Source organism: Spermophilus citellus, assembly GCF_964194105.1.
Source record: "Spermophilus citellus genome assembly, chromosome: 5".
Taxonomy (NCBI): Eukaryota; Metazoa; Chordata; class Mammalia; order Rodentia; family Sciuridae; genus Spermophilus; species Spermophilus citellus.
This window is the reverse complement of record NC_138186.1, coordinates 98,697,233-98,719,899: the sequence shown is the minus strand read 5'-3', so window position 1 is coordinate 98,719,899 and position 22,667 is coordinate 98,697,233. Positions and strand designations below refer to the sequence as shown.

General features: G+C 36.4%; 1 protein-coding gene and 1 pseudogene across 2 annotated transcripts in view; both read left to right on the top strand.

Moving 5' to 3' along the window:
- The window catches only part of MDN1 (midasin AAA ATPase 1), a 146,706-nt gene that overhangs the window by 71,972 nt on the left and 52,067 nt on the right, over positions 1-22,667 (top strand). The window contains exons 38-52 of the mRNA XM_081296059.1: positions 560-757; positions 2,151-2,258; positions 2,606-2,794; positions 5,917-6,006; positions 6,110-6,373; positions 6,525-6,786; positions 13,450-13,609; positions 14,671-14,787; positions 15,635-15,843; positions 16,829-16,977; positions 17,547-17,758; positions 18,098-18,318; positions 19,507-19,620; positions 21,197-21,329; positions 21,947-22,062. Coding sequence (XP_081152185.1) covers positions 560-757; positions 2,151-2,258; positions 2,606-2,794; positions 5,917-6,006; positions 6,110-6,373; positions 6,525-6,786; positions 13,450-13,609; positions 14,671-14,787; positions 15,635-15,843; positions 16,829-16,977; positions 17,547-17,758; positions 18,098-18,318; positions 19,507-19,620; positions 21,197-21,329; positions 21,947-22,062 — 2,542 coding nt within the window. The remainder of the gene's footprint in view (positions 1-559; positions 758-2,150; positions 2,259-2,605; positions 2,795-5,916; positions 6,007-6,109; positions 6,374-6,524; positions 6,787-13,449; positions 13,610-14,670; positions 14,788-15,634; positions 15,844-16,828; positions 16,978-17,546; positions 17,759-18,097; positions 18,319-19,506; positions 19,621-21,196; positions 21,330-21,946; positions 22,063-22,667) is intronic.
- LOC308650035 (coatomer subunit delta-like) lies at positions 8,996-10,505 on the top strand (annotated as a pseudogene). The gene has a single exon. The product of its transcript is annotated as a coatomer subunit delta-like (transcript).

Below are 22,667 nucleotides of genomic sequence, written 5' to 3'. Positions count from 1 at the left end.
GGCTCTTTTCCTTTCTTGCATGAGAACTCTCTATAATTGTTTATAAAACTGTTGGTAAAAACTAATTGTGTAGATCCAATTGTTTATATCATGACTTTGAAACCCATTTGAAGACAATAATTTGAATTTGAAAAGTATATAAAGAGCTATCAAATCCTACCTATTAGCCTATAATTAGTGTTAAATTTCTAAAAACCCAGAGTATTAAAGTGAAATACATATATTGGCAAGTTTTTTTGTAAGTTAATTTTGCCAGATTAGAACAGTATAGATGCATGTATGTAATGGATATGGTTTAATGTTAGAAAGATTTTAACATGTTTTACTTCAATCTGAACATTCATTTAAATGTCTTGTATATATGTAAAATAAAGAACAATAGAATAAATACATATCACCTCATCGTTTGGCTTGATAAATATTTGGCTACAAATATTGTTTGAGCTTCCCTCTCCTGAATTTACCACTCTCTTATTTTGTTCTTTATTATTCTCTTGATTTTTGTCAGTTATACAACATATACAGTGAAACAAAAATATGCACTCTCTTTTCCATATAGCTTAACTTGGCTTCACAGTCTGTATTGGAAGGACTCAATGCTTGTTTTGATCATCGAGGAGAAATCTTTGTGCCTGAGTTAGGAATGAGCTTTCAAGTACAGCATGAAAAGACGAAGATTTTTGGGTGTCAGAATCCTTTTAGACAAGGAGGTGGGAGGAAGGGCTTACCCAGGTCTTTCCTGAATAGATTCACTCAGGTAAGATTCACTATTACTTAGAAATCAAAGGTAGATAAGACTGCTGATAAGTAGCAGTTAGAATGTTTGACTGTACAAATGAAAGACAGTCAGTTTACTGATCGGTTTCTTGTCTTTATGTGATGAATATTAATGTGACTGTTTCCCATCATCACTTCTCTTCAGGTTTTTTTGTTTTGTTTTGCTTTGGTTTTTGGTACTAGGGATTGAATCCAAAGGCATTTTACCACTGAACTGTACCCCTGGTCTCTTTTTTGAGATAAGGTTTCACTGAGTTTGCTGAGGCTGATTGCAGACTTGTGATCCTCCTTCCTCGGCCTGCAGAGATGCTTGGATTACAGGCTTGCATGCCAGCACACCTGGCCTCTCTGCTACTTTGAATCATTTTGTCCTATTACCTGGATAACTTGTTGTCTTGTCATTTGGTGGAGAGTAAGGTCACTGTAATCTTCAGGATTCTGTTACTGCACTCAGGGTTGGAAACCTGTCTGACCTTTTCAAGTGTCTGTGTGTCTATTAATACATTTAAACAAATTTTATAATGAAAGTAATGTATTTTAAGTAAAGAAAGAAGAGACATCTGCCCACTATCCCCAAAAGCCACTATCCCCAGTTCATCATCATTAACATTCTAATTTTTTAAAAATATTTGGTTTTTAGTTGTGATTAAACACAATACATTTATTTTATGTGTTACTGAGGATCGAACCCAGTGCTTTGCATGTACTAGGCAAGCGTTCTACTGCTGAGCCATAACCCTAGCCCCTAACATTCTAATTTCTCTTGCCTTTAATCCTATTTGCAAAGGGGTATGCATATATATTGTATCTATGTATATTATGTATGTGTAAGAGTATATATGTATATGTATACATATACAAATAATTTGTTTTAACAGCTATTTTGCAGAGTTTGGCTAATGTAGAGGTTTGGAAATACCTCTAGATGTTAGCTTTTCTTAATGTCTGTGTCCCTTGATGATTAAGAATTTGCTAAATATCTTAACATTTTATTAAGGAAAGTTCTCGTGCATATTGAAAAGCTGAACAACAGATTTTATAATGTACATTCTTAACACCCAACGTCCAGAATTAGAATTCTGAAAGCATTTTAAAAATTGCATGTTTTGCCTTTGAATTTACTAGCACAGAGCTTAAAAACAAAATGTCTGTTTCTCTATATTTGAAAATTTGATTCTTAAAATGCAATAATAGAAATTTCTAAAGCTGAAATTTTTAGAATTGTATGTATCTGAAATGTAGATATGATTATATATATATTTAATATATATGAGTTAAATATTTAGTATTAAAAAAGACTTCACATAACGTGATCTGCCATAGTTTGTAAAGAGAAACTGGCATTCCTTTATGTTACGTTTTGGATTCTATAGGTCTTTGTGGATCCCCTTACAGCAGTTGACATGGAGTTTATTGCCAGTACTTTGTTCCCAGCCATTGACAGAAATATTGTTAAAAAAATGGTAGCTTTCAACAACCAAGTAAGTACCTACTTGTATTAATCTGTGTTTCTTGGCTATATTTGAACCAGCATTTTTTCAATATTGGATTCTACCAAAATCACCAGTCTCTCAAAATAAATGATAAAATTCTACAAGTTTGAGGGTGATGGTAAATCAGTTCTGTATTGTAAATGCCAATATTAATGCCTTTAGGATATTTCTGGCATTTGGAAGTCTGGGTTTAGGAGAAGGAAGCATCTAAATCAAAGCTGTTAATATATTTAATTTCTACTTCAGATCACAGATTCATTTCTAGTATTTAATACATTTGATGGTACTTAATGCAACGCTGGATATGTTTCTCAATAAGGATATTTTATTTATAGATTGATCTTGAAGTGACTGTTGAGAAGAAATGGGGGCAAAAAGGAGGACCCTGGGAATTCAACCTCCGGGACCTTTTCCGTTGGTGTCAGTTGATGCTCGTTGATCAATCCCCTGGCTGTTATGATCCTGGTCAGCATGTGTTTTTAATCTATGGTCAAAGAATGAGAAGCAGGGAAGACAAGGAGAAGGTGAGTTTCATACTTTGTTTCTTCCTGAGAGTTGATTTCATCTTAAGAGGAAAAAAAGTGTATTTATGCTAAAAAGTGTATTTATGCTAAAAATACCAAACCTAGTAAACTACTTGGAAATTTAGAAGTTGTGGAAACAGACAAAACATTCCCTTATCAAAATAGTTTGCTTTGGAGGACACAGTTTGCTTGTTCTTTCAAATCCCGTGGTCACAAATCTGAAAACAGGATTGTCCTTTAGTAATAAAAACCTAGTTTTTCAACATCTTTCCTGGAAAAAAGGTGAGAAGCAGGAGAAGACAGCTGATGCCCAGCAGAAAGTTTAAATAGATGTCAAGAGAAGATATTCTGTATTTAAATGAAAAGAAAAATACTGTTAATAAATAAAATATAGCACAATTCTCAGATTAGGGATCTGTAGCTATGTATGTTTTTTGAGGGGTAGGGGAAGGGATGAGTCCCACCATGTTGCTCTGGCTGATTTCAAACTCTTGGGATCAAGTGATCCTCCCCCCTCAGCCTTCTGAGTAGCTAAGACCATGCCACTGTGTTCAGCCTGTACTGGTTTTGATTTGTGGCATTTAAAGTCCTGTCTTACTGAACGCTCACAATAGCTATAGGCAGAAAGTGCTGACATGACTTCCTACAGGTCAGGATCCAAGGCGGCATGGCATGGAATCTCACAAATAGCAGAGCCAGCCCTCTTGGCCTTCTCTACTTTGTCTGCTGTTGCTCTCTGCTAAACCCCACTGTTTAAAAACAAATGATCCATGCAGAACTCCATGTGTTAGAGAGCAGTAATATCCTGGTGGAAGCATGAAGATGTTGCTAGCTGATAGCACATGTATCTATCGCCCCTTTCATTCTGCCCAAATCCTCTTATGTGGTATTCAGAGCCCAACCAAATGCTGACTACTCATTTATTACCTACAAGTGGCTTTCAGTCATTGGATTAGAAGAAAATGTTCAGCTGGGTTTTTTTTAAACACTTTCATTGATGCATAATTTACATACTATGACCTAGTATTTTAATTTATTTACTTATGTATTAGTTGTACAGGTTAATCTTTTTAATTTGACAATTAACATTTGATATCTAAAATGCTACAAAATCTGAAACTTTTAGCATTGATAGGCTACCACAAGTGGAAAATTTTAAGGTACATATGAAACTTAAGTGAATATTCTGTATAGACTTGAGTCCCATCCCTAAGATGTCTTTATGTTGCTAAAAGCTCAGTCCTTGTCCCCAGTGCCAATTCAATAAGGAGGATATGGTTTTGAGAGAAAAAAAAAATGTTTATTGCTTTGCTAGCAAAGGAAAAACACAGAGGAATCCTGTCTCAGAGATTCTACCCATCAGTAGGAACAGGGAACTTTTGTAGAGGTGATTCAAAGGCTATATTCCACATGTTCTCTGATGGAGTTATAATGTCATTTCTGAGAAGTTCTGGTGCTATCCCCAAAGTCTGGTTTACTTCATTCCTAAATCTGCTTTTTACAATGGGGAAGAAAGGTAATTCTATTTCCCCTGATATTAGAGAGTAGAGAGATTAGGGAGGAGCAGGAAGAGAGGAAGAGAAACGTGTCCATTTAAAAAAAAAAAAAAAAGTGTAGCTGTAGAGCAGCAAGGGTTATATTCAAAGTATTGAGTAGAGGGACTGGGGATGTGGCTCAAGCGGTAGCGCGCTCGCCTGGCATGCGTGCGGCCGGGGTTCGATCCTCAGCACCACATACAAAGATGTTGTCTGCCGAAAACTAAAAATAAATAAATAAATAAATGGTTTTTTTTAAAAACAAAGTATAGAGTAGAAAATTATTATAATTATGTGTATAGAAATATTCCAGAATGCAATAAAAAAAAAAGGAAATTGTGAATACTTCTGGTCCCAAGCATTTTGGATAATGATACTCAAACCTATAGCATGTTAATTATAACCATGATATCAACCAATGTTCTTGTGATTTATGATAGTCAGATGGTGTGTCACCGTGGTGTGTGGAAGGTTTCTGTACTCCTCTAACCAAATAGGTGTTTTCTGAGGATAGAGAACATTAGGAAAAATAAATAGAAAGAGGCTGTTAAAATTGGGAGGGCCCAAGCGAATTAAATGTATTTTTTTTCCAAAATAAACCAGCTAGATTGTGAATTTGTAATTTGAACCCTCTGGCAGAACATTAGGGAGAGGAGATTATCTGCTTTAGAAACACATTTTTCTTCACCACTCCTTTTATTTATTTTAAAGATACCCATAAAGTAAATAGTTAATAGGAAGGTTTTTAACAGTCTTTCTATTAGGGAAGAGATAACTAAATAACTGGTTAGAAGAACAACTTTGATTGTCACATCTACATAAGTATCTAGAGTGATTGCATGGTATTTTTGGAGTTAGACTGGCTTAGATTTTTAAACCCCATTATTTCCCAAAATGGAAATGATAACTCTTGCATGGCTATAAAGACCAGAAGTAATCTATCAAACAACCTAATATATAATATGGTGTCTGATATACAGTTGGTGGTCAGTAAATAGTTATTCTTTATAATCTTTGTATTATTATTCTCTTCTACTCTCTTTTTAGATATTACCTTGAAGGATGAAATCAGGTTTTTTGTCTCTAGATTTGTGGTGTATGCTTCATTTTAATTTTTGGTACATTCTCACTAGATTCTCAGATAGTTTGGTGTTATGTGATTACTGTGTACTTGAATTCAAGTTTACTTTTATTTGAGAGAATTAAGTAAATTCAGTCAATGCTTTTTAAAAATATTTTTAAGACATTAATGGACCATTATTTTATTCATTTATTCTTTAGTTTTTAAATTTTTTATTTGTAATTGGACACAATACCTTTATTTTATTTATTTTTATATGGTGCTGAGAATCAAACCCTGTGCTTTACACATGCTAAGCAAGTGCTCTACCACTGAGCCACAACCCCAGCCCCAGTCTATGCTTTTCTGTAAGTTAATATTCAAAAGGCTAAGGAAAGTGTGGCTCATGTTCTCTGTATATAGTGACTCTAATCACTAGGCTTTTTTTCCTAGAAATATTCCAGAAGGTGTGTATAAGAATTTGGTAGAGTGGTTTGTATCTTGATTGAATCATCTTTTTACTTTAGGTCATTGCTGTGTTCAAGGATGTGTTTGGTTCAAATTCTAACCCATACACAGGAACCAGACTATTTCATATCACTCCCTATGAAGTTCAGGTGAGGAGATAAAGATAACCCTCTACTCTTTTACAATTTTCTATGGTTTCTCTATTCCCACTACCATGCTTGCTTGTGATATGTCATTGGCGTGTTTTTTCAGCTGGGCTACTCAGTCCTTTCCCGTGGCAGCTATGCTCCTCACCCATCTCGCCGGCCCCTTTCACTTCTGCACCAGTCATTCCAGTCCCTGGAGTCCATCATGAAATGTGTTCAGATGAGCTGGATGGTCATCCTTGTGGGGCCAGCCTCTGTTGGCAAGACCAGCCTGGTCCAGCTTTTGGCACAACTTACTGGCCACACATTAAAGATCATGGCCATGAACAGTGCAATGGATACTACTGAGCTTCTGGGTGGATTTGAGCAGGTAACTTGTCTACCTTCACATTGTGAGGTAAAAGATAAAGTCCTGTGGATTGATTAAGAGTCTTCTGTGTTAGTGGTATCTACAGATAACAGTATCCTCTGACTCTGGCCAGTGCCTATGATGATGAGTTCCTATGTTCTGGAAATTGTAGGTTGATCTCATACGACCTTGGAGGGAGCTGCTGGAGAAAGTGGAGGGTACTTTAAGGGCATTGTTACGGGATAGCCTTCTTATCAGTGCCGAGGATGCAGAAGTAGTGCTGCGTGCATGGAGCCATTTCCTTTTGACTTACAAACCCAAGTGTCTTGGAGAAGATGGTCAAGGCATCACAGTGGAAATTGTCAATAAACTGGAAGCGGTATTGTTACTTATGCAGAGACTCAATAATAAAATCAACTCATACTCTAAGGCAGGTATGTATATTTGGATGTGTATATCATACACTTGGCATTACCCATATTGTATCCATTTATGGGAATATAATAGTGAATGTCATGCCCATATTTTTAATGAATTAACAATCAAAACTTCCTAGAAATTATAATGAAGCTGAGGTAACATATTATAGATTGATGATCCTAAAAAAGCAAACAGGAAAATGATTGCCTTATCAAGCTTTATGGCTCATTTTGTATATATTAAGTTATAATGCTTAATTAGTTGCATGTGAAGTTTTTATTTTTTGATTTTTGGGTTTTTGTTTTTTTTACATATTAGTAATTTCTCAAAGTAAGCATTTTAAATTGAAAGTATGGATTGATAGGGTATGTATGTTTACATAAGAGGAAAAATATCATTTCTGCATGATTAACATGGAAACTTTAATCGTTCCTTTTGTAGTGGTACTTTTTCAAAAGGTGATGAGAATGCACTAAGGCCTCTGTAGAGGCCTATGAGTTGGTTTGTTTGTCATTAGATTGTCATCCTTTATTTCTAAAGACTGTTTGAAACTGAAGAATTGATCGTCAGGGATAAAGAAATCAAACTTTTCACTTCTAGCTCTCTAATATAGTATAAAAGGGTATGATTTCACTGTTGAGTGATTTCTTGATTCAAGGCCACTATTTGAACTGGAAAAATCTTTACTTATTTACTTAAAGTAATTATTAAAGGGTATTTGATGGAGTCACATCACTTCATATATTTTTAAAATATGAATATTGTAAAATTCAGCACAGATGAATTTATATTGATTATTACATATTATACTGAAAAAAACATATAAAGTGTGTGTGTATATATATATATATATACACTTTTAATCCTTGACAAAATGTTATAGAAAAGATTACCTCCAAATCATAAATGAAGAAAAGAATGCTCATTAAAGTTAAATAATAAACTGTCCAAGAAAAGAATGCTCATTAAAGTTAAATAATCAAACTGCTTAGGTTTTGAATCCAAGTTTTTGCACTATAAAGCTGTGAATCTAGTGATGTATTATTTCTTTCATAAGTCAATTTAAAATTAGATATCTAGGATGAGTTTTCATAGCATATTTTCAGTATTTTTTAAAGTTCATGTTGATTTAACAATTTCTTAGGGATATTAATAGAGTGAAAAAGCTGGATCTAAAATAGTTGATCTTTTTTATTTTTGGTTAAAAATATTTTTCTCCATTTTTAACTATATATTTTAATGTATCTTTTATGTGCATGTATGGTACTGAGGATTGAACCACAGAGCTATACTCCCAGTCCCTCTTTAGAAAAATTTATACCGCAGAGCTATACTCCCAGTCCCTCTTTAGAAAAATTTATTTTGAGACTAGATTTGCTCAGGCTGACTTCAAACTTGTTGTCCTCTTGTCTCATCCTCCCAAGTTACTGGGATTTAGGCATGTGCCATGATGGCCAGCTACATCTTAATGTTTCTGTGATGAACCTTTATGGCTTTTAAAATATAGTTCTCATTATGTTTATAATTTTATTTTAAATCCCTTTGCATAATGAGCATATTTCTAATTGCTGTATTGATGTCTTTATTTGATTTATGGGTGTGTTCTATTTACTGCTTTTCTTCTCTTTCTGGGCCTCATTTTCATTGTTCTTTGTATGTATAGTAGTTTTGATTTTATGCCAGACATTGTGAATTTAAGATGCTGAGTTCTGCATTTTGTTGGTGTCTTTAAAGCTTCTTGGGCTTTTCTTGGTGTAAGTTGCTTAAGGATCATTTTGATCTATTGGGAATTGCTTTTAAGCTTTTTAAAGGTAGGGGCTAGGGTGGCCTTTCCCCTAGTGTTGGGTCACCCCACTGCTGAGGCCTGTACCTGCAGCATCTCACTGAATATCCTGTATATTTGCTGGGGTCTCTACTTTGGTTGTTGAAGTGGATTGATACTCAACCTGTGTGAACTCTGGGAATTGTTCAGATCACATCTCTCCAGTAATTGTCCTTTTCTTAGAAGTTTTTGCTCATCTTTGTAGAGCTTTATCCTTTGCATGTGTATGCATTTAGTTATTTAGTCAAAAAGGCCCTTATTGGACATGGCTCAGGGTTACCATCTTGGTAAGAGGCAAAGCAGCAGCTGCTCCTGTCAGGAGGGCAGCAGGTCCAGAGAAGCCACGGACCTGGCCCTGTCAGTGGAGCCAGAGCACGGGTATGCACACCACCTTCCTCACCATGGTGCTGTTGGCAGCAGCAGTCTGCACAAAAGCAAGAAAGGCTGTTGTTTCTCAACAGTTTGTGGAAATGACCCAAACTTGGCTTGAAGCAGCTTTCCCAAAGCTCACGAACACTGGAAAACAGCATATGTTTGCTGAAATGGAGAGTGTAACAAATGCCTATCATCCTATGGAGAAAGTATACATGGTACTAATAATGTCTACCAAAAAAAGCAACAATTTAGAAGATTTGGAAACCCTAAGGCTCTTCTCAAGTGTGATTCCTGAGTATTGCTGAGCCTTAGAGGAGAATGAAATATCTGAGCACTGTTTTGATTTGATTTTTGCTTTTGATGGAATTGTTGCCCTGGGATACCAGGAGAATGTTAACCTGGCACAGATCAGAACCTTCACAGAAATGGATTCTCATGAGGAGAAAGTGTTCAGAGCAGTCTGAGAGACTCAAGAACGTGAAGCTAAGGTTGAGATGCAGAGTAAAGCAAAAGAATTACCACACGCCTGAAGAGATGCAGAGAGACACGGGAAAAAAACACTGGGATTTGGTATCTCTGCAGTATCTAGAGGCAGCACAGCTGCCATGATCACAGAAACCATCATTGAAACTGATAAACCAAAAGTGGCACCTGCACCAGCCAAGCCTTCAGGCCCTAGCAAGGCTTTGAAACTTGGAGCCAAAGGAAAGGAAGTAGATAACTTTGTGGACAAATTCATATCTGAAAGTAAAACTATCATGTCCTCTAATACAGGCAAATATACCTTTGAAGCAGCCAAAGTACATGCTTCACCTATTAAAATGGAACATGTGTATATGAAGATTGAAGAAAAGATTACACTAACCTGTGTTTGGGTTACAGAATATGGAATTGCATGGCATGATCATGCTTAGGATCTAAGATGACAAACTTGGCCAAATTTGTCTTCATTTGGAAAATGAAGATAAGAAAGGGGTACACCTACAGACCCATCTGAATGTGGATAAAAAACTTTTCACCTCAGAGTCTCTAATTGCCTTAAAGAATCCAGAGAAGTCATTTCCAGTCAATAGTGTTGTAGGATTGCTAAAATGGAGACTACAGACCACAGAGGAATCTTTTATTCCACTGAAAATTAATTGCTGGTCATCAGAGAGTAGAAATGGCTGTGATGTCAAGATAGAATATGAGCTACAGGAAGATAATTTAGAACTGAAAGATGTAGTTATCACCGTCCCACTTCCATCAATTGTTGACACACCAGTGATTGATGAGATCATAGGGAGTATCAACATGACAGTCGATGAAATACCTTGGAGTGGTACCTGCCAGTGATTGATGCCAAAAATACGAATGACAGCTTGGAGTTCAGCATTGCTGGGCAACCCAATGACTTCTTCCCCGTTTAAGTTTTTTTCATCTCCAAAAAAATTTACTGTAACATACATGTTACCAAAGTGACCCAGGTAGATGAAAACAGTCCCGTCAGGTTTTCCAGAGACCACTTTCCTAGTGTATAAGTATGAAATCCTATAATACCACGAAGAAAGAGCCAGAAAGGAAAATTTTCAAATTTATAAAGAAGAAGCCAAAAGTGGCTGAAGAATTTTTCCAAATTTACAAGCCATTGGAGACCCTTTTTTCTGAATTAGTGCACATTCTCTGCGCTCAAGGACCCTAACTCACCCTCAGTGTTTCAGTGTCATGGAGACATTCTTTGATAAAGATATGACAAACATTAAAGAAAAGGCTGCTGATTTCTTTGGCAGATTTTACTGGCCAGCAGGAAAGCATTCTCTCCAGAGAATACCCCCTGTAAATACTTACTCTGCTTTCACCTAAGTTGCTCCTTTCTTTTAATCCCTAAATATAGTTATATTTCATACTTTGTTTTTAAAAAGTTTTCTCTGTGGAAGATTTTAATCTTTCATACTCCTTTCCTTTACCATTAGTTTTTCTTTCTGTTCAGCCAATCAAGCACTGGGATCATCTGTACATAGGCATTATAATATGGCACTCCAGGAACAAAAGTTATCTAACCCACTGATTTTTTTTGACAATACAGGTGAACTATTTAAAGGGTATGGAGTCTAGAAATTAAAGGAAAAGGTTGTTTTCTGTCCATTCATCCCTCTACCATTTGCCAAGTTGTTTTCCTTTTAAAGGCCTGTCTTTCCTACTTGTGTCAATATTAAAGATAGCTGAGATGCAGTTTTAGATGGTGCAGTCCCCTCTCAGGATATCTAGGAGAAGAACAGTTATGTTCAGTAAGAAATTTCACATCTACATGTAATGTCTGCTCCTAGTGCAACCCAAGCTTCCAGTTCTCTACATTTTGGGTACTTGAGTCAAAATGGCCTTTGGAATGCATTCACATTCCTCAACTTCACCACCTCCTTTTTCCTGATTGCTCTTTCATCAGTCTTCTCCTTGCTAGCAGAAAAGAGGTTATGATTTTGGAGGCTGTGGGTTCAGTGATACTTTTTGCCAGTCCATTTAGCCCTAAGCTATCAGAGAAACTCCATCTCCACCACTGAAGTTGTAGTGTTTCAAGAGGCAGTTGATTATATTGGTTGTGTAGGGATTATTCTTGTGTACTGTATTTCCTTGCAGCCAACCTAACATTTTCCACCAGCCTGTCTATCCCTGTCTCTTGAAATCTTTCCTCCCCCTAAACCTTTTGAGTGTCATCATATAATGATTATTTCTCAGCTCCATTTCACCCATTACTTTTTCAATGGAGAACAGCCAGCCTATCTTTGGCCTTTAACCCAGTATTGCACTTGGTAGGGTAGGGGTCTAGTGGCTGCAGGCCCTGGCAGTGGGAAGAGGCAGGTGACTGTAGATGACCTCCTGTCTTTGTAGCTGTTTGGAGACCACTGCTCCCTCTGAACATCCAGCCCTGCATGCAAAGAGTGTACTGTACATGAAGCAAAGCAGTCACAAATGGCTGTGAGTGGAATTGCTTGCCAAAGAAATTTCTGGCCTTTCCCTTTCCCCTAACTGCATCTGGGAAGAATCCTTATCTCTAGCTTGGTTTCCACATGAGGTTTTTCTGAGGAAGGGGACTGGGACAAGAAGTCTGTCTTATAGTTAAGTAGGCAAGAAATCGTATTAATCCATTTTTGAGAGTTGCTTGTCTATATGATTTTTAAAAAGTCAAGTTTAATTTCAGTTTTTTTTTCTGAAATTACTTTTGGGGTAATAATTAAAATGAGAGACATTTTGTAACCCTGTAAAATACATAGGGAATATAACATTCCAATGTACACAAAGAAAGTAAATTTTTTAATCAAATAAAGAGTATTATAAAATGAAAAAAAAAAAAAAAAAAAAAGAAAAGGCCCTTATTTAGATTTTTGGAGTTCTTTATCTGAGTAGGTCCCTCCTCTCATATATTCTTCTCATTCTAGTTACCTTGGTCTGTCCTCAACTTATTGAAGCCTAGCATTTATGAGGTCCTGGTGGGTTCAATCCCCAGCACAAACAACTTCCAGGCAGAAACCCAGGGCAATTATATGGCTTAACCTTATCTTTTTTTTTTTTTTCTTTCTCTTTTCCCTCAGATATCACAGTTCTGTGCTGCATGTGTTTTCCGATGTCTAAAAGCAGTTGCTTTCCATATTTTCCCCAGTTTTCAAGTTTTTTATAGTGGGAGCTTAAGTTTAAGTATGTTCATAGCTTGAATTAGGAATCCAACATACATTATCTTGTGGTATGAAAATGGATCATAACATAATATAAAAAAAAAATCAGGGGCTGGGGATGTGGCTCAAGCGGTAGCGCGCTCGCCTGGCATGCGTGTGGCCCGGGTTCGATCCTCAGCACCACGTACCAACAAAGATGTTGTGTCCGCCGAGAACTAAAAAATAAATATTAAAAAAAAATTCTCTCTCTCTCTCTCTCCTCTCTCACTCTCTCAAAAAAAAAAAAAAAAAAATCAGTTGAAAATTTTCCAGGAAGGGGCTGTTTAAACTATAGAGGATTTGGCAAATAAATACCAGTTGCTATTATAATTGCATGGTATGCTTATTATAAAGGAAGTCCAGTTTAATGACTTTAGTTGCACTTTACCAACTTAAAGTGTTTTCATATAGTAGTATAATATAGCAGTAAGTTAGAGAGCTTATCCTCTTTCTGCCATTTGAGAGATTATGGCTAAAGAAAAATTATTTTCCTTTCTATCACCCACAGTCAACTTTGAGTATGTAGCCACTAATTCAAAAAACCACTAAAGTTTCTATCACAAACCTAATTTTCTTACCTATGAAATCCTATTTATTATTCTGTTAAGAATCATTAAAAAAAACTGAGATTGAACCTAGGGCATGGCATATGATGGGCAAGTTCCGTTACTAAGCTACATCCCTAGTTCAATCTTTCTTTTAATAAATTCTTAGTTTTGAAGGTTGTTTTTCTGTTTTTGTTTTGCTTTGGTTTGAAAGTAGTGTGCATGTTGATCTTGTCTTTGATATTTCAGAGTTTTCCAAACTTGTGGAAGATTTCCGAAGTTTTGGGGTGAAGCTTATGCAGTCAACCAGTGGCCATAGCCATGGCACATTTGAATGGGTTGACAGCATATTAGTTCGGGCCCTGAAGTCTGGAGACTGGCTTCTGATGGACAATGTTAACTTCTGCAAGTAAGAACCTTATCCCCAATCATGAGTAGGCCTGATTGAAACTTGAGATGTGTATCAGAGTAGAAAGCAAGATGGAATCTATATTTTTGATCCATTGTTTTTCTTAACTAGCAAATGCAGTTTCAGCCATATTTTGTAGACTTCCCCATGGCAAACAGTAGTATTTGATCATTAAATACCTGAAGTAAAGATTAACAAAATTAAATTGCTTTTCCACATAACAATTCTTTTGAGTTGAGCCTTTTCTTTTTTTTTTGGTACCAGGGATTTAATCAAGGGGCATTTAACCACTGAGCCATATTTTCAACCCTTTTTATTTTTTGAGATAGGGTCTCCCTAAGTTGCTGAAGCTGGCTTAGAACCTGATATCCTCCTGCCTCAGCCTCTGGGATTAAAGTCATGCACCACCACATCTGGCTCTGTTAAGACCAGTCTATTTTTTTAGGAGCAGTCTTAAATGCAGGTTTTTGAAATGTAGCATCTGACACAGATGCAGGCATTTAGCAAACATGCACTGATAATGACAGTTCAACCATATGTCACTTTTGATCCTAAAGTAAGGAAAATGACAAGTGTGAAGCTACTGTACATATACAATTAGCAAAACAGAAGCTCTCCCAAAGCTTTTGTTTTATTTTGTTTTTTGTGATGCTAGGGATTGAACCCAGCACCTTACACATGCTAGGCAAGTACTGTACCACTGAACCACATCCCTGTCCCTTCCCTTAAAGCTTCTTTCTGAGTTTTATGTTGAAATCCAGATACCTTTAAGTGGATTTGATAATATTGGGGTAGAGGAAGAGAAAGGCATATAGTACAGTGCGCTTACTATCATTTTCCTTAATTTCACTAATTATTTTACAAATGTTTTATTTAGTGTGATTAGGCTCTAGGCTATGTGCCTTAGAGAATGAGAAGGGAGAATCAGTGGGAAATCTAAACTTCAGAGTTCTTTATGGGGAATGATCCCTACTAAAAGGAATATACAGGTCAGAAGCAGTTGGAAAATAGAGTCACAGTAGCTTGTATGTACGTCTAACATCTGAGTTCTTTCTGTGCAGCCCATCAGTGCTGGATCGTTTGAATGCTTTGCTTGAACCTGGAGGCATCCTCACCATTAGTGAAAGAGGAATGATAGATGGATCCACTCCCACAATAACACCCAATCCCAATTTCAGGTATTTGTATCTCTAATTTTTCTGCCTAAGAATCTGGCAGTCTTGGTAGCAGAGGTAGACATAGAGTAAGATCTCCTTATATATTATACTTACACTGAGTTAACCATTCATTCATTTGGTTGAAACAGATATTTATTGAGGTTCTGCTGTTTGTCAGGCACTACTAGTCTCTGGGGGCACAGTAGTAAATGAGAGGTAAGGTCCTTCCGTTGGGTTGGTGAAATGATGGAAGTTGGGAAACCAGTCACAATCCTTTTGCAGTAGCCCAGGCAGGAGGTAATCATGACTTAGACAAGGGTAATCAGATGAATGGGACTTGCTATTAGAGTTGTGAGTTGAGAAAATGAAACAATGAAGGCACTGAAGTGTATTATGTAATTAGGTAAATGAGAGTGTTTCATTGAGCAAGGGAATACTGGCAATGAGCAGGTTTGGGATGGGGAGGGTCAACAGGGAATCAGCTGTTCTTTCTTGAACATAAGTGTGAGATGACAGATGGCTAGATGGGATGTTGATGGACATTGAATGTAAGAAATTATTACAGGAGAACACAGTTTCTTTTACTGCTCTCTGTGAGTTAGAATGATGAATTGTCACTGCTTGATTTGGGAAATATCGGAAAGTAGGTTTTGAAAAACTGATTTGCAATGTTGATACTTGTTGGAAGAAGAATATAGAATAATGCAGGAGATGGTATGGTACCTTGCTTTATTAGTGGTGTCTTCCTATATGAACTCCCTAGAGATGACCACATAGGCTTTGTCCTTACAAGTTATTGCTGAGCTACAAAATGAGTTGCACTGGGATTTAAAATATTTTCTTTTCCTCTGAATTGCCATCTTACTAGGCTTTTTCTTTCAATGGATCCTATTCATGGAGAAATATCCAGAGCCATGAGGAATCGTGGACTCGAAGTCTACATTTCAGGAGAAGGCGATGAGAGCATTCCGGACAACCTGGATTTGAAAGTTCTGCTGCACAGCCTTGGATTGGTTGGAGACAGTGTGTGTGACATACTCTTGTCTCTACACATGGAGACCCAAAGCACTATTTTAGGTGAGGTGCTTGACCTCTGGGCCTCTACAGTTTTTGTTCTATAGAAATTCATGTTGGAGTTCTTAATTTAGTGTACGTGGAAATATAAATTACCACAAAAGCCTGTTAAATGTATGTGTCCAGACACCCCAGCATATCAGGGTGTGGCATAGGAGTCAGTATTTTGAAGATGCTCCCCAGATAAATGATGCATGCAGGTACTAAGATTCATTAGCTTTGCCTCTTGAGGATGGAACAAAGAGGAAACTTTGAGTTAAAAAAGATACAGCTCTGACTTATTTCAAATATTTCAGTATATAAACAGGGTCAATAATAGTAAATTAAATACTGTATTTTTAATAATTACGATATATTTGGTACAGTGCTGGTTGCTTATTTAGTTCTGCAAGACATTTGTTTCCTTTTTTTTTTTTATACTATTTTTTTTTTCGGCGGACACAACATCTTTGTATGTGGTGCTGAGGATAGAACCTGGGCCGCATGCCAGGCAAGTGCGCTACCGCTTGAGCCACATCCCCAGCCCCTTGTTTCCATTTTACAGATACAGCTCAGGAAGTTTGAGTAATTTGTTAAAGACAACCCTAATTTTGATAGCTGGGATTTCAAATAGGTTTGTTGGATTTTAAAGCCTGTGGTCCTTCATGAGGTAATGATCATTTTTATGCCTTCAGTGTGTGTCAGGCATGAGATTCTGGATATAGGTGTCAGGTTTTATCATGCCTGTGAAGAGGTCCCCCACATTATACTGCAGGCAATCAACAAGAGAGGAAGGGAGGAAACATAGGAGATAAGAATTTGAATGTTCTTAAAAGTCTATTATTCCTGCCCTCAGGAGATTCTAGTTTATGTAGAGGCTATTTACTAAAGTAAATACCTGGGTGGGTTGTCTAATAGGAAGTTTGATGTGAGAGCAGAATTTTTCCACTTTCATCAAAGGTTTTGAAGAATCTGTTTCTCATAGATGGCAATATTTTCCCTTTTATAGGTTCTCCAACATCTTCTGTGTCTACTCTAATTCAGACAGCCATACTCATTGTCCAGTACCTGCAGCGAGGGCTGAGTTTAGATAGAGCCTTTTTTGAAGCATGCCGGGAAGTATATGTTGTCTCCCAGCATTCAGCAGCAAACCAGAAGGTACTGTGAAATGTTTTGGACAGCTTTCCAAGTTGTAATACACTGTACTATTGAGTAGGGGGAAATTATTCTTATAGATGGCAACTTTAACAACGTAAGAGAGTTGACCTCTGCAGTTTTTCTCTAGTGAAGATTTGGCGTCCAGGTATTTTTCTGGAAGATGGCTTAAATATAAATATTCCTTTCAAGAAACATCTATAATCAAAAGTAGAATTTAAATTTAACTTCTGGTATTGAATGTTGAAGAATGTGTCTAAGATTGGGAGAGGGTCATGTGGACTCCAAGAACTACTACATTTGTCTGCTAACGTTTTTGGTAACAGCACTTACCTGTGGGGCCTTTGTACCCTGTGTTCTCTCTCTCCCTCCCTCCCTCCCTCCCTCCCTCTCTCTTTCTCTCTCCCTCCCTCCCTCCCTCCCTCTCCTTCAATTGTAGATAGACAAAATACCTTTATTGTATTTATTTATTTTATATGGTGCTGAGGATCAAACCCAGTGCCTCACGCATGCCAGGTAGGTGTTCTACCACTGAACCACAACCCTAGCTTCTGTGTTTTATCTCTTGCCAGCTCGTGCAGGCTTTACTGGAAAAATGTGTTTCTTCTCTGCGAGCACGGGAAACCTGGGGAAACTCAATTCTTGCCACGGGACTGTGGCCAGATTCTGTGCCCTCAGCTCTCTTTGCTACCGAAGATTCTCATCTCTCTATTGTCCGAAGGGATGGACAGATCCTGGCATACTGTCTCAATAGGATGAGCATGAAAACATGCAGCTGGGTGAGGTCAGTGGAGCCCACAGCTTGTGTGCCTCCTTGTTTCTGAAATGATTTTTGCTTTTGCTTGTAATGGTCAGAACACAATATATTCAACCTACTATTATGTAGCCATTTATTATCCAGCTATCATATTTTTATTGTTTATTGCTTATTGTCATATCCCTCCCCATTTATTATTTTTTGAGGGTGTGTGTATGTACATTCACGTTTTAATTGTCCTTGTGTGGGGAAATCATCATTTTTCCCCTTTGCTACAATATTTACAAATTAGTTTTCATGGTTCTTTGAAATGTGAAATAAAAGGTTGTTCTACTATTAACTTTGTCTCATTTCAATGAATTTCAGGAGTCAGCCTCTTACCTTGCAAGACTTAGAGAAAATTATGCAGTCTTCCAACCCTGAGAACCTGAAATTTAGTGCAGTAGAGGTGGAAACATATTGGATCGATGAACCAGATGTTTTGGCCATGGCTGTTAAACTGCTCATAGAAAGAGCAACAAATCAGGATTGGATGCTCAGAGTTAAATGGCTTTATCATTTAGCCAAGAACATACCACAGGGGCTTGGTGAGTAGAAAAGCTTAATTTGTACTATTTATATGCACTTACTTAATCTTGTTTAAATGCCTCAGCAGCTATGTTATTCTATGACTATCCTTGCAAAATTACAACTGAGAGTTCTTGTAGCAAGAGGTTTGTGATAGAGTATTATTATTTATATGGTTGTTCAATTTAAAAAGCAAGTCTTTTTTTTTTTTTTTTTTTTTTTTGGTATTGAGGATTAAACCCAAAGGTGCATTACCACTGAAGTGCATCCCCAGTCCTTTTTGTTTTTATTTATTTTTGTGGTTCTAGGGACCAAACCCAGGGCTTTGTGCCTGTGAGGCAAGCACTCTACCAACTAAGCTATATCCCCAGACCTTATTTTTTAAATTTTGAAACAGGTGTCACTAAATTGCTGAGACAGGTCTTGAACTTGTCCCCTTGCCTCATCTTCCCAGATGCTGTGGTCATAGGGGTGTACCACCACACTCAGCTAGGAGCAAGTCTGTCCCTGAATGTTTCACATGATAAATGATTGTTACAGTGTAATTCTTAGTACTCCAGATTCATCAAATTCAAAAAATAATGTACTATATTATGTTACATTTTAGTTTTGAACATTTGCCTTTTTACTATACTACTGGGGTACAGCCATTCTGTCTGGGAATGGTATTGTTTTTGATCAGCTCATTTCCCCTTAAAGTACGTATGGTTGTAATTTCATTTTAATACCAATGCTCCAAGCTGTCACACTAACTTTCTTGGTACTTTATTCAGAGAGAAAAAAAAGCAATAATAACATTATTTAAGTTATAAAGGACATTAAATTTGTTAATAGAAGTTGTTGACTAAATTACCTGAGTTTACATGAAGGTTTCTATTCCAAGAGAACTTGTAGGTAAGCCACTGACTGTCTTTTATCATCTGACACATGGTAATCTAAGTATGTGTAAAGAGAATTTATATAAGTAGTCTTATCTGCATTGTCTTCTATGATAGCCACCAGTCAGAGAGCTACTGTCATATAAACAAATATAAAAGAATTCAAATTAAATAAAATCCAAGTCTTAGTTGCACTAGCCACATTTCAAGTGCTCAGAGGTGACTAATAACTTCTCTGACAATGTAGCAATGGAACATTTAAATCATTGCAGAAAGTTCAGTTGGACAGCAATGCTGTAGAGTCTAACATTGCTTCTTCTTTCTCCACAGAGTCAATACAAATTAATTTGGAAGCCAGTGCTGCATCTCTTAGGAATTTTTACTCAAATTCTCTCTCAGCTGGGGTCAGGAATATCTTCAAACTATTACAAGCAAATATAACAGGTTTGCACCTGCTTTTGATTTTAGCTCTTGCCACTGTTTTAGAAACTTGGGCTTTTGAGTTTATAGGGAAGACACCCATCACATCTACACTGTAGGAGTATTTTTTGGAGGTTCAGGATATCTAGATGTAAATTATTCTTTGTTTGCAACTGTCTCTTCACCTTCCATTATCTGAAGGAAAATGATATACAGTGTACTGGAAATTATTCAAGATGACTGTTTTTTAAGAATAAGAAATAAGAGAACAAACTTACTTTTAGTTTTGAAGCAGAATAAGATAAAGTTTACAGAACATAAACATTAATAAAGAAAATAAGGATATATTTGCAAAAGCAAATTTAATTTTTTATACTTGCATTTTCATTTGATGTTGACTTAAATATTACCATTAGCCATTTGTTTTGGGAAAAATATGTGTGATATTTTTGTGCTAAACCAATTACCTTATGCACACTGAAGACAATGAATATATTTGGAAGAAATCACATAATAGAGAAAACTAGTGGTCATATTATGGCTGAACTAAATCATGGCTTTCCAAGTATAGAAGTCTTCAAGAACTCAGATATAAAGGACACCAGCAGGTTTCATTTTTCAGCAGACACTGTTCTTTATCTATTGGAACACATTAGCTCTAACTTTATTTTCTTTTTCTCTTGTGTAACTGTCTATATTACTGGACTTTGGAATATGAGGTCCTTAAAGTACCTTGCCATTCACAGTATGCTAATGGTAGTCTACAATGAAGTGGATGGTTCTTAAACTACTCCATTGAACTGTCATGCCTAGCAACCTTTAAATTACAGTTACATTATTTGTGTATTATTTCCTTCTTTTGAGTTTTCACAACTGAAGAGTCAGAGTCTTGCTGTTGTTGGCTACTTTAGAGAAAATATACGAAGTCTGAGTCAAAGTTTATGAAGCAGCATATGACTAAAGATTTTATTTTATTTTTTTTAAAAAAGATGGGGATCTTGCTAAGTTCCCTAGGCTGGTCTCAAACCCTTGGGCTCAAGCCATCCTCCTGCTTCAGCCTCCTGAGTAGCTAGTATTACAGATATATTAACCATGTCTGAGTGGGAAATTGGTTCTAAGCATAACATCTTGAGATGCTTTTCTTATTGGAAGCAGATAACAAAATATACTCTCATTTTTCGCCATTTAAGTTTGTTTTTGTTTCTGTCTTGATGGTAAATCGTGATAGATTGGGTAATTGTCCCCAGGAATTCTTTTCAGACCAGTAAGTGGGCTCTAAGGAAATGGATTCGTTATTAGAATGTTTATATTCTTGCAGGGATTACCTTTAATTGGCAGAATTTTTCTTTCTGTCCTATAGTGAAATGGATTTTCAGAACTTGTAGATGTTGTGCTTTCCTTTCATTCAGAAAGGAAATAGAATAAAAGCTATTGAGTGTTGCTTTCTAGTATCCTGAATTAAAACCCATAGAATTTCTATTTCACTTCTTCCCCATCAGACAATCAGTGTGATCCAAGTAAAACAAAGAAAATATTCAACTGAAACTTGCAGGCTAGGTGTTTAACTATAAAACTTTTTTTTTTTTTTTTTTTAAACTAGATGACTTTGTGATCCCTCTGGACCCCCGGTGGAATATACAGGCTTTGGACATTATTAGAAATTCAATGGACTATGATCCACAAACGGACCAACCCAAGCAGCTCTTTTCCCTTTTAGAATCAGTTGCAAACAAGTAGGTGAAACCTTGGGCTCTGGACTCTGTTCATCTCACTGGCTCACATATTATACATTTCCTAAGACTCTGTCAAATGTAGCTGTATGTTTTATTTTGTCAGCCTAATAAGTGATAAAAGTGCTAGAAATGAGTACCTTCAATCTTAGCATTAATGGGATTTATTATTTTAAAGTAATCTTTCATCATAGGATAGCCATGTTTATATTTATAATTCTGTACAGCTCCTCCCTTTTTTGTCTACTTATTCTCTTACGTGTCCTTTCCTTAGCTGTCTGTCCACATTATTTCTCATACTCAGAAGTTGGAGATGTACATAGCACCTGCATATATATGTACATACTCACATGTAAACTTACATAATTATATTTAAACTGGTTTTTCCTTATTTTTATGGTAGCAGCCACGAGTATTTTTTACCATGTAATTTTTTGGCCAGTAGTTGGCCATCAGTGTAACAAAATTTTTAAAAAAATGTAGTGTTCATTACAGGAAAGTACAGTACAAATTGTGATTTTGATGAGGATTCCCAAAGTAAACCCATGAGTGTGGTATGCTCTAGCACTTTGGAAGCCGCCTTTAACCAGTAATTATTGTGATTTTGAATCTTGTTCCAGGACAATTGTTTATCTTGACCGGGAAAAACGAATTTTTACTGAAACAAATTTGATTTCTGTTGGTGGCAAAAAGTTAAGAAATAGTGTTTTAAGAATGTCCTTTGAATTTCATAAAGGTAAGAACACTTTATCTTTTGTGTTGTTCAGTGGAGCATCTGATTGTATTATGTGGCTAATGTTGAAAGATATTGAGTAGCAACTGTTACTTTGATTACTTCTGATTTGTTGTCCTGATTTTAAACAGGCCATGTCCTCTTACTCAGTAGTAATGACTAACATTTACTAAGCACTCACTCTGTGCCAGGTGCTTAGCTAAAGACTTTACATGTCCTTGATCTCATTTACTTTCTATAGTAATCCTATGAAGTAAGTAGGTCCTCACTTTATGAATGAGAAAAGGGAGGCATGGAGATGCTTTAGATCACATCTTTTGAGTTGCACTAGGACTTGAAAAGTAGGCCTGTTGGTTATAAAAGATCATATTCAGAAGCATTTGGTTATAAGATTACTTTTTTCCCTTCCGCCTTAACTTTTGTAAATTGAAAAAGCAATAAAAATAATTTAAATTATGGTAGTGTAAAAATTGAAAAAGTTGATCCTTATAGCAGCTGCTATTAGTAGTAGATTCATTTGTACCTTTTCATACCTGTCTTAACTATCCATCTAAACCTATATACACTTTGTTTTGTTTTGTATTTAAATCCTTATATGAAATATGCAT